Source organism: Microtus oregoni, unplaced genomic scaffold, assembly GCF_018167655.1.
Source record: "Microtus oregoni isolate MIOR12 unplaced genomic scaffold, Mior012 000003F_ref0000135, whole genome shotgun sequence".
Lineage (NCBI taxonomy): Eukaryota > Metazoa > Chordata > Mammalia > Rodentia > Cricetidae > Microtus > Microtus oregoni.
The window spans coordinates 32407020-32423760 of record NW_024543062.1 but is presented as its reverse complement, the minus strand read 5'-3'; the positions used below and the strand labels follow the sequence as shown (position 1 = coordinate 32423760).

At 51.5% G+C, this 16741-nt stretch overlaps 1 protein-coding gene across 3 annotated transcripts in view; it reads right to left on the bottom strand.

Moving 5' to 3' along the window:
* Positions 1 to 5363: 5363 nt before the first annotated feature.
* Cmklr1 (chemerin chemokine-like receptor 1) overlaps positions 5364 to 16741 on the bottom strand; it is a 37446-nt gene continuing 26068 nt past the window's right edge. For all 3 annotated transcript variants that reach the window (XM_041646430.1, XM_041646439.1, XM_041646420.1), the window contains 2 exons: positions 9505 to 9592; positions 5364 to 7833 (listed from right to left, as the gene is read on the bottom strand). In XM_041646430.1, coding sequence (XP_041502364.1) covers positions 6716 to 7831 — 1116 coding nt within the window. In that variant the 5' untranslated portion in view covers positions 7832 to 7833; positions 9505 to 9592 and the 3' untranslated portion in view covers positions 5364 to 6715. The remainder of the gene's footprint in view (positions 7834 to 9504; positions 9593 to 16741) is intronic.

The following is a 16741-nucleotide window of genomic DNA, read 5'->3' as shown; positions in this document are numbered from 1 at the left end:
TGACCAGGAAAGCCGTGGCTCTGCACAGACAGCAGCTTGGATCCCAGCTCCAGCACAGCCAGCATGCGTTGCAACTGACTTACAAAACCAGGAATGGTCTGAGTCCCCAGAGCCTAGCAAGCGCTCAATGCAAACCAGTGGATGGGCGTCCAATGGATCTGTCGTCTCCCTCATCCCCAAAGCAGAGGCTTCTAAGGACAGTGACCTAGGACAACTGATGTACCATTGTCTCCGGCCTCTCCTCACCATGCCTGAAAGCCCACCCCCAGTCAGCCCTTCCGAGTGAGGCATCCGTGACTGGCCAGAGCCTTCTATTGTAAACACCTGCTACGACCAAGAGCCAGCCATCCTTGCTATCAGCCAAATGCATAGGCCTCGAGTCCCCTTTCCTGTCTCCTTCAACATCTGGAATCAAATCAGAAATTCATTCGGCTATCCAGATGCTGTAGGATGCCAAACATCTGTGCAGCAGAAACCAGGTCACAGAGAAACCTATGCCTGTCTCTACTAGCACATCTGGGCTGCAGAGCTTCAGGGCGCCAGGGGACCCCATCCACGGCCAACACAGACTCCATGCCCGATTTCCAAGCAGAAGGGTAAACACAGGAAGTCTGTGGTCACAACCATGCCTGCCAAACCTTTAATAGAATCCTGGTCTGGAAAACAATGGGGAGGATGCGGGGCTGGAGGTATCTGGTTCTTTTATTCCCAAGCTGCAATAAACCAGACAAGCAGGAATGAAGGCCATTAATGAAAATCTATTCTGCCCCCCATGGTTCCCAGTGGCTTCAGGAAGAGCCACAACTCCTCCAATTCATACAATGATCTGGTCCACCCTCTCCACACAAAGTCTTTGGGGGGCGTTGTGAGGTTACAATAGGGAACCGAGGGGGAAGGAACCACGTCAAGGGGGAAGGACTTTCATCCCATTCAGTGATAGCAAAATGCAAGCAGCTTTTCCAAGCTGAGCTCTGTTGTGGGTGCTGGGAACTCAGGGCGAGTGGGGCACATGGGCTCCTGCCCCAGGGAAGTTCCTCTTCCGATAGGCGACAGACAAGAGACAACTACATACGTAATAAGTGAAGTGGTTTTGATGCCCATGCTACTGAGAAGTGAGATCTCGTCTGTGACCCTGAGCAGGGGTCAGACTACCTCAGAGGAGGTTGCTGAGGGAGTGACTTGATGTGTTTGGCTTGGGCTTTTCTTTTTGAGGTCAGATCTCTGTAGTCCAGCTAGCTTCAAATTCCTGCCTCAGCTTTTTGATTTCTGGATTACAAGTGAGCCATCATGCCCAAGAGGAGGTGACATTTGAGGGGAGTTGGGAAATACATAGGCAAAGCCAGTACCGGAGGCAGGATGGTCCCAAAAGAACAGCCTGGGGAGTGGTTATGGTGGTGGCTACCTGTTTGCCCTGCTTAGATTCCGAGGGCCAGTGAAGAGAGCGGGCTGACTAGCAATTGATGTCATGGAGAAGGAGTTGGTGGCTGGCTCTCCAAGGTTCTGTGTGTCATGGCAGCAAAGGCTGGGTGTGTTCTGAGATGGAAACTTGTGAGCCAGTGGTCCTGGCCGGTGAGGGGCTTGATGATGGCCCACGTGGAATGATGGCCAAGTACTTGTACTCCTGAAGTCTTGCAGCATCCCAGAGCTACAAACCATCCATATGGGAAACAAGGAGTTTCAGAGGTGTTTCAAGGCCCCCCCCCCCGCCAGGCCCCTGATTGCTGTGCACAGTGCAGGTGGGATTCCAGCCCACGCAGGCAGAGAAAGGAGCCTCTCTTGCCAAGTCATTGCCATCACAGAGGCCTTTAAACCTGGCTATCGGCCGGGCGGTGGTGGCGCACGCCTTTAATCCCAGCACTTGGGAGGAAGAGGCAGGCGGATCTCTGTGAGTTCGAGACCAGCCTGGTCTACAAGAGCTAGTTCCAGGACAGGCTCCAAAACCACAGAGAAACCCTGTCTCGAAAAACCACAAAAAAAATAAAAAATAAAAATAAATAAATAAATAAATAAATCTGGCTATCTGCGAGAGCTCACTCTCTGGGTGGATTCCACCGGGACCATTCCCATCTGCCCACAAAGCTTCATGTCTGCTTTCCCCCTGCCATCTGCAGGGGTGTGGACGGAAGGTCACTCCTTCAGACACCATCTACAAGATCTTTCATTCTCTTCATAAGACATTCATCTCAGATACACAGACTGAGATTTTATTATATGGAGGTGTCCCTGCCGTTACCTCCCAGGTTCAGAGACACCCTTACCAGGGCAACAGTGAAGATGTCTTAGAAATATCTTGTTTCTGCTCCAATGTGGGTTTTGCCAAGACTCAGTTTCAGCCAGGATTCTGATGGACCCTGGGCAAATGGCTGCCAAAGCTGGTATTCAAAGTTTAGCCATGAAGAAGGCAGATTGGTGAGCCTTGGGTATCCAAGCTGAAATTTTATTTATTTATTTATTTTTATTTTTTTAAATATTTATTTATTTATGATGGATACAATATTCTGTTTGCATATATGCCTGTTAGAAGAGGACAGCAGACCTCATCACAGATGGTCGTGAGCCACCATGTGGTTGCTGGGAATCGAACTCGGGTCCTTTGGAAGAGCACGCAATGCTCTTACCCGCTGAGCCATCTCTCCAGCCCACCAAGCTGAAATTTTAAAAGTGACTCTCAGGAGCATGCTCACACCACTCTCATTGAAGTGTGTGTGGGGGGGTGTCCCCCGACTATTTGTATCCTGTTCAGTTTCACAGTCTGGGAAATAGGGTGCTGGCTGAGAAAGGGTGAGTTTGAAGTAGTGTCTCTTCCGAACTCCTAAGCCCAGAAGCTGAGAGGAACTGATGAGCCTGGGAACATCATGTCCTCCCCTCCAGGGGCAAGGCAGTCCCTCAGGCTCATCACCACCCCACCTCGAAAGCTAATGGGGGTGGACAAAGACTGACCAAATAACTTCCGGAGAAAGCAAGAGCTTTCAGACAGACAGACAGACAGACAGACAGGGCTTGGCTCTCAGTTCTCACTAGCACAGTTCACCTCACCTGTCTGAATCTCTCAACTTCATCCATCTATGGACAAGGCACTAGGTCTTAGCATAAAGTCTTCCATGGTCTTTCCTATGAAGATTCAGTGAGATTGCGAGACGGAAATGCTTGCCCCAAGCTTGAGCATGCCCAAGTAATCACACGATTACTACAGCCACTATTGAGCCTCCCAGGCCAGTTGGGCATGCTCTGATCTGTGTGTCTTCCTCCCCTGCCAGCTCTGTGTCCCCACCTGGCCAGTGACCAGGCTGGCATGCCTAGAGTTGTGCCCATGCTCAGAGAGACAGAGCTGGTTGTCCAAGGCTAACCTCCAGCGCAGATGCTCTGAGTAGCTCCCACAGCTCCCACAGCAGCAGCTTCAGCGCGCCTCTGTGCGCCCGGGCTAATGTATGTATTATTTACAGAGTTTCCTCACGTACTCAGAACTCCTCTGAGAAGTATAATTGTGCACTGGGAGGTACATTTGAATAATATTTACAATTAATTTCCATCAACAAACTGATGCAGCAGGACCTCTGTGCTGCACAGATGGGCCCAGGGTTGGCTTCTCACTAACCACTCCCCTGAGAGAGCTCAGAGCTTTTAAATACCTCCCCAAACTCTCCACTCTCTCCAATGTTCCCAGTCCAGAGACCTCTGCTGTGCAGCCTGCCTCCCAGCTTCCTTTCCCCAGTGCTTTCTAGAGCGGAGAGGGGAGGGATTCAACATGCAGGTCTAAGCAGGTCAGTCCCCACCTGGGCCTCCCCAGCTCTGGTCCTCTGCCGCCTTCTGCTTACTATCCTGCAGTCCAACCCTCAGACCCCTGCATGGCTCTCCCTCGGCATTGGTACTCCTCCAGTTCTACCTGGAGCATCAGCCCCCCCCCCCCCCACCATTTCAACACTGACCTACTCTCCCCAGGTCAACACAATCCCTTCCCAAGGACATGTACCTAATCCCCTGTGACAAGCATCACACCTCATAGTTGCTCTCTCCACAAGGATAGAGAGCTCCATCTGAACCACAGAACCACAGACTCCAAAGAACCCCAGGGGATGAGCTAGAGGAGTTCCAGGAGAGCTGGGCTAGTGGGAAGGAGGTGGAGGTTCCGCTGTCTCTTTTCCCCTCCTCTTTTCTCCCTCTTTCCCCCTCCCTCCCTCCCATGTTGCTTTCTTGGGTTGACAAAGGTGGGGTCTCAGGCAGCAAAGCTGGTTCCAAGTGCCCCCCCCCATATACCCCACACCACTTCCTAGCTGTGTGACTCTGACTTCACCTTCCGCATGACCCAAAGGGACACAATGTCCACCTCTGCCAGGTCCAGGCAGAGACTGGAAGGCTCATTGGCACCTGGATGCTCAGAAGCATGGGTCCTCTCCGCCTCAGCAAGCCCTGCTCCCCTCCCCCACGCTCCAGTGATCTTCCTTTCTTGTCCCCCCACATCTTGTCTTGTTCCTCTGTTCTCTCAGCCCATCCCCCACCCACGAGGCATCAGTGAGGCACTTTGCTGGGTCCCAGCCCCAGAGAAGGCGCTGTCCTGGTCAGTCTTTGCAGGGACACAGGGGGCCAGCTGCAAGGATTACGCATGGGTCCAGGAGATAGGGGTTGCTGTGGGAAGCCGCGAGGACAAGACTGGAGGTTTCACTTAGCACTTTGCAGGAATAGGGTGTTAGGACAGTCAGGAGGAAGAGGGCTTGGCCAGTGTCACTCTCCTGTTCGTCAGCTTTTCCAATGGTCCCCTGCCTAGCCTGGCCAACCCTGAAGTCTGTGGCATGATGAATCCCATACCGTGGCATGCCACAGTTCACATCTGGGGCCCTGGGAAGGACAATGGGAACTCAAGGCTATTTTTAAACCTCCCTCTTTGTTCTCAATCCCTGTAAGTTCAGGCCCTCTGAAGCAATCAGAAGTTCCAGCTTGGATCAGTTCAGAACTGCTCATCTCAAGACCCCACAAGGGAGGAGCAGCCTGTCCCCTGATGGAGTGAGAGTTCTAGCAGCCTAAAGTTCAGGAGCTTCCAGGCCAGAGGACACACATCTGTCTATTACATCCTGACGGAGGAGTGGCCTGGAAGAGAACCAAAGGTGGACACCATGGACCTGGAGGCCATGGACCCAGAAGGGCTACCCCTGCCAGGCTCCTCCTTCGGCTTGCCCAGATTTCGAGTGTGTGTGTGTGTGTGTGTGTGTGTGTGTGTGTGTGTGTAATCAGAAGGAGTGGAGGTTGGAGATCAAGCACATTTTCTTTGCATGTTGGATTACTCTGAAATCAACATGCAAAGCTTCATAAAGACTTAAAATGTTCATATGGATCCACTAAAGAACCAATATTTATGGCTAAAACCCCAAACCACTAGTTTCTTTCTGACTCCACCTCTCCTTTGAGACAGGAAACTGAGGTTCAAATCCAGCCTGCCAGCATCTCACTTGGTCCCACTGCCCAGTTACTTAACCTCTTTGAGTCTCTGACTCCTAATATGTATAAGGACCTAAATCAGGGTTTCTGTGAAGAATGAATGAGAAGATACATGTGAAACACTTTAAATGCATGGTAAATGTTTTAAGTTTAATATGTTTAAATAATGCAGGGTATCAAATCCTCAGTGTAGGGGTGAAGGCAGCCAGGCAGAGCTGGGCTCAGGTCTGTCACTAAGAGTGTGGAGTGAGCCATTTCCCCTCCTCAAGTCTTGACTTCCCTGCCAGGAGAAAGTGTCTGATTTGGGGAAGAAAGTCCATCCATGTGCCGCCTCACCTGGGAAGGGTGATTCAAGGAGGAGTCAGTCAGCTCATCAGCTTCACAGCAGAGCCCCCAGAGACAGCTTTGGGGGATGCTCTGAGCCTGGAGTCTCAAAACTCCACTCTCTAGTCTCCAGGAAGCTTAAAGAGGATGGATGGGGGAGATGACACCCTCACCTTCCTCCCTCTACCCTCCACCCTCCACCCAGGGAGGTGTATTCTAAGACCTTCCAGCCAGAGCTGAGAGGATTAGGGAAGGAGAGAAGAGATCCTGAGATGGAGAGGAAGCTTTGGCGAGGATGTCCTCCTCCCCACCAGCCTCAGGTTACAATAGGCACGGAAGCAAAGGGCTGCCACCACCTGAACCCACAAACTAGAGCACCATCTCCCTGTGGCATGCTGCTGATGTTCTGTGCCTCCATCCTTTGGGTTTCTGCTCTCCTCCATTGCTTTGTCACCACCACCACCCACAGCTGGCCTCTCCCTTGCAGGGTTCCGTGCAGCCCCTCGGGTCCTGGTCTTCCCAGCTCATCTGAAATCCAAAGTCAAGTTCTTGGAGGATGGTGGCAGTGGCAGGGGAGGCTTGCTGGCTTGACTGCCCTGTGGGCTCTAACAGGTCTGCAATGGGTTTACGCTGAGTTCTTTACCCACACTAGAGACTCTGCAGCACACACAGAAAATTATGTGCCCGGATGGAGAACCCTGTTCTCTTCTGAGTCAGTCAAAGCTGGTCCCCTACTCTTCCTGCTCCAGAGGCTCAGATTGATCTGACTTCCATTTTGCTGGAAGAGTGTCCGTGTCCACACTCTGGAATCCTACTCAAAACATGAGCACATGTACAAAATGTAGTGACATTGGAGCATACCAGACAGGTTCCTATCATGTCTCCTGCTTCAAGAGGCAAGTCCTGGGTATCCCTGGGTGTCCCTGGGCTGTGGCACCCATGGAGGCATTGCCAATAGGGCTCAAAGTGCGCTGGTCTCCTTCTCATTCACTGAAGGCTTCTCATTCAATGAGGACATCTTGGTGAAGCTCCTGTGACTGGGGTAGGAGGAGGCTCCCGTGTCTTCACTCAGGGCATTGACCAAGCGGGAGAAAAGAGCCACCTTGAATTTCTTGAAGTCGTGGCCCATGAAGACGTAGAGAATGGGGTTCATGCAGCTGTTGGCAATGGCAATGGCAGTGGCCAGAGGCAGTCCCAGGCTGAAGACAGAGCTCGGTACAGCCGTGTGGTGGAGCTCGAGCAGGTAGAGTGTGTGGTAGGGGCACCAACAGACGAAGAAGGTGACGATGATGGTGATGATGATCTTGAAGGGCTTCTTGTTCTTGGCCAGGCGATTGCGCTGCAGCTTGAAAACGATGGTGAGATAACAGGCGGTGATGATAAAGACGGGAATCAGGAAGCCACAAAGGAAGCGGGTGACAGTGACCACCACGTGTCTTCTGAACCCTACATGATCCACCTGGGAGTTAGTGGAGTGTGGGGAAGATGCAGGGGCAGACAAGCTGAAGTTGTTGAAGCAGGTTATTTTCCCATGCGTATTGTTAATGTCCCGGAAGACAAGAGATGGGGAACTCAAGAAGAAAGACAGAACCCAGACGGCCACACAGGTCATGTAGGCCAGTCGGACACTGCGGTGGTTCTGGGACCAGACAGGAAGCAGCACAGAGATGCAGCGGTCAAAGCTGATAACCGTGAGCAGGAAGACGCTGGTGTACATGTTGTGGCTGAGCAAAAAGCTGCTGATCTTGCACATGGCCTTCCCAAACACCCAGTGGTAATCCATAGCGGCGTAGGTGATGTGGATGGGCAGGAAGATGTTGAACAGGAAATCAGCCACGGCCAGGTTGACGAACCACACAGTGTTCACTGTCTTCTTCATCTTAAATGTGGCAACGGCAATCACCAGGCCATTGCCTATGATCCCAAGGAAGCATACCACGCTGTAGATCACCACCAGGAAGACACGGGCCACCGTGGCCTCTAGTGGATTCTCCTCCTCCAATACCACAATGGGGTCAAAGATGTCTGTGTAATCATAATTGTAACTGCTGGAATCATTGTAAGCATCGTACTCCATCTCTGCAAGAGATGACAGGGTCACAGGCTAAAGACCTCTACAGACAGGTGCTAAGGCGTTGCCTGGCAACAGAGAGACCATCATCTGAGAGAGGCCAGGGCCGTAAGTCAGCCATCTCCCCTCTGTTGGTTCATTTCTTTGCTTTGTATTCATTGCCTGTCATATGTATACATACATGTGTTCATGTAGTAGGTGTATGTGAAGGGCAGAGGGTAATGGCAGAGGAGCCACGGAACACGAAGTTCCTCAGTTCATTTAGTACTCATAACCATCTTCCTGGCCTTCTATTTCCACTGCTATCACCACTCCCTTCCTCCTCTTCTCCTCCTTCCCCTAGTTCTCCTTCTACTCACCCTCCTCGCCTTTCTCCTCCTTCCCCTAGTTCTCCTTCTACTCACCCTCCTCCTTTTTCTCCTCCTCCCCCTAGTCCTCCTCCTACTCACCCTTCTTCTCTTCTCCTCCTCCTCCTCCTCTTCTTCCTCCTCCTCCTCCTCCCCCCTCCTCCTAGCCCTACTCCTCCTCTTTGTCCTCCTCCTACCCTCCATTTCTTTCTTTTTTTTTTTTTTTTTGGTTTTTCGAGACAGGGTTTCTCTGTGGTTTTGGAGCCTGTCCTGGAACTAGCTCTTGTAGACCAGGCTGGTCTCGAACTCACAGAGATCCGCCTGCCTCTGCCTCCCGAGTGCTGGGATTAAAGGCGTGCGCCACCACTGCCCGTCCTACCCTCCATTTCTTACTGTGCAGTCCCAGAACTCACTCCGTAGACAAGGTTGGCCTTGAACTCACTCACAGAGGTCCACCTGCCTCTGCCCTTAGGTGCTGGAGTTAAAGGTGTGTGCCACGACACCTGGCCTACTTTATTTCTTTCACAAACATCTGGAAGCCCGGCACTACCATACTCATTAGCATATATAGACAGTAACAGCTGGACCCCACAAGTCCAAGTAGGAATGTGAGGCCAGACGGAGCTGAGCCCCAAACAAGCTGAAGATGCAGAGGTGGGGATGCAGTAGGAACCACATAGTGTTTTGAATAAGAATGGCCACCCTAGGTTTACATGCTTGAATATTCAGCCCCATTTGATGGAACTGTTTGGGAAAGATTAGGAGGGGTGTCTTTGTTAAAGAAGGTGCATCATGGCGGGAGGAGGGGTGCGGTGCTCTTTCTGTCTCCTGCTTGTGATATGGACACTCAGCTGCCTGCAGCCACGCCTTTGCTCCACCATTATAGACCCGATCCCTCTGAAACAGTGAGCACAATTGTGTTCTTTTATAGATCACCGTGGCTGTGGTGTTTTAATCACAGCCATATAAAATCACTAATACAAATCTCAACAAAGCCAATGATGAAATCCTCCACCCCCACCACAGAAAAAGGCTGGGTTCCTAAATTAAGTCTCACTGGCCTCCTAAGGACCCTCCCTCTGTAATGTGTGTGAGGTAATTAGTATATATTAATTATATATACTAATATATATATATATATATATATATATATATATATATATATATATTAGTGGGGTATAGACTATCACACCAGCTCTGATGCAGTGGAGAAGGGAGCCTGTTGCTATGACCATGGTTCCACTCACACATCCAAAGCCTCGGGGACAGCCATCCCAGCATTCTCCCCTGACCCCACCCTGCTGATGACCCTTTGGAGACGTAAGTCCCTACCTTTGGAGACCTTCACTCTTTGCTGTTGCAGAACAGAATTCCAGTGTGAGTTCCCAGCCAGGCAGTCACTATGCACAGCTGCAAATACCTGCAGGGGGTGGGGAGGGTGGAGAAGAGGCAGTAGGTAAACCCAGAGCCCAGTAAGGAGGAAACAGCTACTTAGAGATGTGGGAATCACTCAGCCTAGGTTCCCCTGCTGGAAAGAGCGGAGCCCTTGAACCTAGAACCAAGTGGCTCTACCCACAACAGCTGCCATAGTGTGTGGGCACCAGCATAAGGGGCGAAACACAGGTGAGTGCATGCAGATGCCACACAGGCTGTGGGGGTGGCTCTGGACACTCACCCACATGAGAGGGCCCAGAAAACACCAGCCCCCAAGGCAATGTGGGGAGAGAAGAAGGAAGGATGCGCCCCTTGAGATCATCTAGTCTTCCCAGGGCCTCTTCCCAGCAGGCATTGCTGCTCTTGCTTTACAGACTATGGAAACTAGGCTGGTGAGATGGCTCAGCGGGCAAAGACACTCACTGGCCATGTCTGACAACCAGAGTGCAGTCCTGGGGACCCACACGGTGGAAGAGAATCGAGCCCCCAAAACTGTCGTTTGACTACACATGAATATGGACACATTCAGGCCTTCACACACATGTCAAATAAATAAGTAAATGATTTTTAAAATTAGAAATGTGGAGAATGAAATGACTCATGCTTATAATCCAGGCACTTGGGGAGGCTGAAGCATGAGTTTTAGGTCATGAGTTTTAGGTTAGCCTGGGCTACAAAGTAAGACTGCCTCCAAAATGTGTGGAAACAGAGCTCAGAAAGCCTTCTCTGGGCCTGGTGGTCAGCGTGAGTTAGATATAGACCTTCCTGTCCTGGTGGTCAGCACTAATTAGACATACACTTCTTGACCTGCGGACTTTGTATGAGGACAGTGACCCACGCAGCCTCTGAGCACTGTCAGGGCAGGCTTCCAACTAGTCCTGTGTCAGCCTCTAGCAACCCCGTTAGGCTTCTAGGAGAGTTTGTGAACCTGGAGGTGCCAGAGGCAGAGATTGGGTGCAGGGCTCAAATCTGACTTTTTGTCACCTCCCAGCTGTGCACTTCTAGCATATGACTTCTGTCTAAACTTCAGGCCTCCCATCAACAAAACAGGGAAATTCAGATCCCAGAACATGTCAGTGTGTTAGGAAGCAGTGGACATCAGGCTATGGGCAATTAGCTTGGCAAGGGGACACAGAAAGCCATCAGGGCTTAGCAGTGAAGCGTCACCCCCCAGGGTGCACAGGATTTGAACTGAAGGCTCTGACCTCCACTGTGGGAGTCCTCCAGTCTCGACAAATGGACTCTAACCCCAGTGAGACTGTCAATCAAAGTCTCCCTTTTTCCCAACCAGCCAACTCCCTTGCGCTTGCATTCAGGGCTGCTCCTCTGGGGCTTGAGCACGCCTCTAATTACAGAAAAACACTTTCCGTGAGCTTGATTGTCACCATACTTGGTAGAATGGGAGCCTATCCAAGGAATGAACACTGGGAACAGGGATGCCACACGGTGGAGGAGCACTCAGCTAGCACCTGGGGTTCATCATTCCTAGTGCGGGAGGGGGAGGAAGAGAAAGAGGGAGGAGGGAGGGAAGGAGGAAGGGAGGAAGGGAAGGAGAGAGAGAGACCCATTGTCAGGGAATACTTGCTGTCTGACAGTATGAAGTGCCACTTGAAACTCTTAGGTGTTGAGAGCCTGGACTGAGCACTCAGTCCCAGTGGTGGTCACACTGGTGTGTGCACGTGTGTCTTTATGTGTGCATGAGTGAGCATGCATGTATGTAAGCATGTTTGCGAGGACACAGGTAGGAATCAGGTGTCATCTTCCATCTCTTTTTGTCAGTGTCTCTGACTGTATCTGGAGTTCAGATTCTACTGGTTTGGTGAGCCAGCAAGGCCCTTACATGGCTCTGCCCCTGCCTCCTCGGTACAGACATTTCAGATGGCTGCTGCTACAGTTTTTGTTTTGTTTCCTTAGGGTGCTGGGGTTGAACTTTGCAGAGCAAGCTCTTCACCAAGTGAACCACCTCCCCTTAACCCTGGAGATGCTACTGTGTAACGTGGGGAGCAGAAGGCCCCTATGTAGCACACAGAGGGGTGAGAAAGCCGTCTGAAGCCTGCAGAAGCCAGGCTTAACTGCCAGGCCACGGTGCCCTGAAAACTGCTGCCATGTGTCTGTGCTGGGTCTCACAGGCACCAAGGATGGGAAGCAACTCCCTTAGGGTCTCTTCCCACAGTGGACTCGCAGATATGACAGAGGCCAGGGCAGACCCCAAATATTCCAAGAAGTAAGAGGAGCAGCATTCAGCCAGGGACTTTACGCTTTCTGGGACAAGGGACCTCTGAGTGGGGGTAAAAGGCAAGCAGGAATGCAGATGAGGGGCTGAGAGAGGAGGGAAAAGGCTCCACCCAGCACCCTCCATCATGGCACAGGGAACTCAGACACTGCTGGCCATAGAAAGATTACCTCAATGACGTCATGTCTGGTTCTTAGACTGGGCTGGGAGCAGCTGGGGTCAGAGGCTGTGTCATTTCATCTCTGAGCCAGGGCCACAGGGATGGCTCCGGAGATATATATGAATATATAGCTTTGCCAAGTCTGTCATGGTTCATCCTATTGGAAGCAGGTCGGCTGTTGGGTAGCCTTTACCTTTCTGCCCCTAGCCCTCCTAAGTGGAGGAAGGCCCTCAGCCTCTGTCTCCCCATAACTTGAGCTGCATGGATTTCCTGGGGACCTGGAGGGAGTCAGTGGTCTCAGCACCTGCCGTGTCTATAAAGGGAATGTGAAGGGAATAGATGATGTGTACTTCACTGTAGGGGGTCCCAAGGACTGACTCCTATGTGTACTTTACTGTAGGGGGTCCCAAGGACTGAGTCCTATGTGTACTTCACTGTAGGGGGTCCCAAGGACTGAGTCCTATGTGTACTTCACTGTAGGGGGTCCCAAGGACTGAGTCCTATGTGTACTTCACTGTAGGGGGTCCCAAGGACTGAGTCCTATGTGTACTTCACTGTAGGGGGTCCCAAGGACTGAGTCCTATGTGTACTTCACTGTAGGGGGTCCCAAGGACTGAGTCCTATGTGTACTTCACTGTAGGGGGTCCCAAGGACTGACTCCTATGTGTACTTCACTGTAGGGGGTCCCAAGGACTGACTCCTATGTGATACAGTGTCTGGCTCCCAAATGCCTCTTAGATACCCAAATCCTCACATCCATTTCTAAAATAGTACATTGGCATATAGAACCACGTGCATTTTGCCAGATGCTTTAAGTTTCCTGGGGGTTGAGTTCAGTGTCTAATGTCATAGATATTCTGTGCACATAGCCTTTGTATCTCAGCATTCTGTGACAAGAAATGAGAAGAAAAGCCCACACATGCTTATAACACCAGCAATTTCAACCTAAATCATCTTCTTCCTTTTCTTTTTTTTTTTTTGTTCTTTTTCTTTTTCTATTTTGATTTTTTTCTTGGTATTGTTTTTGGTGGTTTTTTTTTTTGGTTTTTGTTTTTTGAGAAAGAAAGCATCTTGTTGTGTAGGCCAGGCTGTCTTCAAACTAGTAATTCTCCTGCCTCTGAGTACCAGGATTATGGGTATATGCCACTGAAAGTTTTTTATGCCACCATATCCGGCTTTCCAAAATACTTTTTTTCTATGGTTGGTCAAATCCAGGGACAGAAAGCCCATCAAGAAGGAGGGATGGCTGTGCTGAGAACTGGCCTGGCACACTGTCTCATTGCCCTTTATGCCCCCTCTGGTGGCCTTTGTCAAGGCAGATGGGAAAGGGCCAGCCAGAGAGGCCTGAGGAATGGCTGTTCCATCTGTCTTTCCTGCTTGGGTTCAGAGCCAGGACACGGTCACAGGGCTGGGCATCCTGGTTCCTAAGCTCTGCCATAGAGTTCCTCCCATCCACTGCCCAGAACACTGTGTGCAGTGACAACGGGTGCTTGGTCTCTGCCAACTGTGCAAAGAGCTACTGTTACTCACACTCCTTACACACACACACACACACACACACACACACACACACACGCACACACGCACACACGCACACACACACACACCGCTGCCGCCAGGAAGCTCGTGGAATAAAGAAGTGGGACCTCTATGTACACCCCATGTCCCATAAATAGCTAACACAGACCAGAGCCCTGGCCACATGCCAACACCCTGCAATGCTCAGATGGCCCCATGGGGAAGACTCCGCCTTGTGGATGAGGAAGCAGGTTCAGAGAGGTGAAGCCTCTTGTCTGTAGCCACACAGCAGTGAGTGCGAGCAGAACTTGACCCCTAGGACGCCCCACTTTTCTGCTGCTCTAGAGAGAGGGCAGCCCCAGTCCCACCTGCTCCAAGCCTCCAAGCTTTAGCCTTGAGTCCTCAGAGTTCAGGCCCTCCCCGTGTCTTTCTCCCACAAATATGCCTTCTCTAAGCCGCCTCCCCTCCTCTCCTGGAAGTCACCCCACAGAACTGTAGCGTTCTTGCCCCGTGCTACTGCTCTCCCCCAGGTGCCCCCGGAGGAATACCCTGGAGGAAACTGTGGTAAAGAACAAGGCTTCTCTTGAAGAAGTGCTACTTCCTCTATCTTGATAATCCATGATCTGTAATATCACATCACCCTTTTTCATGTGGCCGCAAGGAAGCTCGAGGTCATGTTTGCAGATCCTGGCAGTAACTCCCTCAACTCGGTGGGTCTGTAGCCGGCCTCTCTGGCCTCAGCCGGTCCTCGTGCAGTTACCTACTCCGTACTGATTCCGTTATCAGTATACAGTTATCCAGACACTGGGCTAAGCACCTTTAAGTTCATTAGCTGGAAGGCCTCCACCCATCCCCAGAGCCCTACTACTGTTACCCCACTATAAAGGTGAGGGAGGGGGTGCAGCTAACATCTGCTCAGCCAGACTGCTCCGTGCCCACCACTCCAACCTCCACCCTCGCTTTTAGTACACGGAACACTTTATTTAGTGTCTGCCCACACCCTTCCTGATGCTGCAGGGTGCTGTCCCTTCTAACCAGACAGCCTCCCTGTGGTGGTTTGAATAAGAACAGTCACCATAGGCTCATACATTTGAATGCTTGGCCACCAGGGAGTGGTACTACTTGAAAGAATTAAAAGGACTAGGAGGTGTGGCCTTGTTGGAGGAAGCCTGTTACTGGAGACGGGCTCTGGGGTTTCAGAAGACAATGCCAAGCCCAGAATCTCCCTGTGGATCAGGACAGCTCTGTTACGGCTGCAGCACCTGCCTGCATGCCGCCATGCTCACTACCACAATATTAATGGACCAGACCTCCGAAACTGTAAGCAAACGTCCAATAAATGTTTTCTTTCCTAAGGGTTGCCGTGGTCATGGTGTCTCCTCGCAGCAATAGAACAGTGACTAACACTTCCTCTTGTCCTACTTTTCTAAGCCCCATCTCTCCTAGCCAAGGAGTGCAACCTCCCCGATTTCCAGAACCATCTGGCTGAGGTCAGGAACACACAGGGTCACAGATGAAGCAAGCACGCCTGACCTCCCTCTCCTGTCCTCAGCTCCCCCAGAGACCAGGAACAGACTCTGAGCTCCTATCCATCTGACACAGGAGCCTAAAGTGGCCTGCCTGATCCACAAAACCTTAGGCCTGTCTTGTGCTTTCTCTGGGACAGTCCTGCATCCCTAGGAAGAGAAGCAGACACAAGGAGGAGGTGGCAGCAGAGGGCCTCTGAAATCAGTTCCCCTTCTTGGGCCTCAGTGGTACAGTCTGGGAGTTGGAAAGATGACAACACCAACGCCTGCTGGAACTTACCAGGACCTGAACCTTCTAAGGCTAAAGAGCTGCTGTGGTAGGAATGAAGCAGCAGATGGAGAAATCTCAGAGGCCCCAGATGCCCTGCATGCATCTGATTAAGGTCCCAGCTCATCCCAGTCCCGATGGATTTAATACAGGAACTGCAGAAAAGCCAAGTCAAGGCATCAGCAGGGCAGCCCTGGACCAGTGCCAGTGCAGGCAGTAGCACCAGGGCAGGCAGCAGCACCAGGGCAGGCAGCAATGCCCCCGCGATGCAAAACGACATTTCCCTCTCCAAAGTCATCCTTGAAAAACCAGGTTCAAGCATCCTTACAGTGGGATCTTCCCTTGAAGGTCTCTACCCCAGTAGTGGCTGGAATGATGTCCACTCTTTCAGAGAAGTGTGTTCACTTGAGTCTGTGAATCTGGAGCTACTTGGAGGAAGGATCTTTGCAAAAGTAACTATGGTAAACGCTGTCCTGAATAGAATTGGTCCTAAATGAGCAAACAGGAATAAAACAGGAATAAACACCCAGAAAGGCAGCAGGAACGTTATGAATTCCAAACCAGCCAGAGTTACTTTGAGAAAGCTTGTCAGAGAGAGAGAAAGAGTCAGAGGAGAGAGAGAGAGGGAGAAGGAGGAGGAGGAGGAGGAGGAGGAGGAAGAAGAAGAAGAAGAAGAAGAAGAAGAAGAGAGGGATCGAGGGAGGGAAGGAGGAAGAGAGAGGGAGGGAAGAAGAGAGAGGGAGAGAGAGAGAGGAAAATAGAGGGAAGGAGGAAGGGAGGGCAGGAGAGAGAGGAAGAGAGAGAAAAGAAATGACAGAGAAATTTGACATTAGAAAATGAGACCACAAGAAGATGAAACCAAGATGCAGAGCCACCAGAGACAGAGAACCTGCAGGAAGCCCCTGGGTGATCCCACCTGATCCCTTGGATCCAGCTTCTGCACTCCCATAGTTGTGAAGAAACAATTTTCTAATTTTTCTCTGTCTTAGGGGATAAATACCAGGATTCCATGCCAGCTCCCACCATAGCCTGCTCACATGGGCAGGGCTTGTCCAGTAGAAACAGAAGACTATGGTTCCTTATAGAAATGGGCAGATGGCTGGCTCCCCCAGGACAATGGCTGGCTCTCCCAGGACAGTGGCTGGCTCCCCCAGGACAATGGCTGGCTCCCCCAGGACAATGGCTGGCTCCCCCAGGACAGTGGCTGGCTCCCCCAGGACAATGGATGGCTCCCCCAGGACAGTGGCTGGCTCCCCCAGGACAGTGGCTGGCTCCCCCAGGACAATGGCTGGCTCCCCCAGGACAATGGATGGCTCCCCCAGGACAGTGGCTGGCTCCCCCAGGACAATGGCTGGCTCCCCCAGGACAGTGGCTGGCTCCCCCAGGACAATGGCTGGCTCCCCCAGGACAGTGGCTGGCTCCCCCAGGTC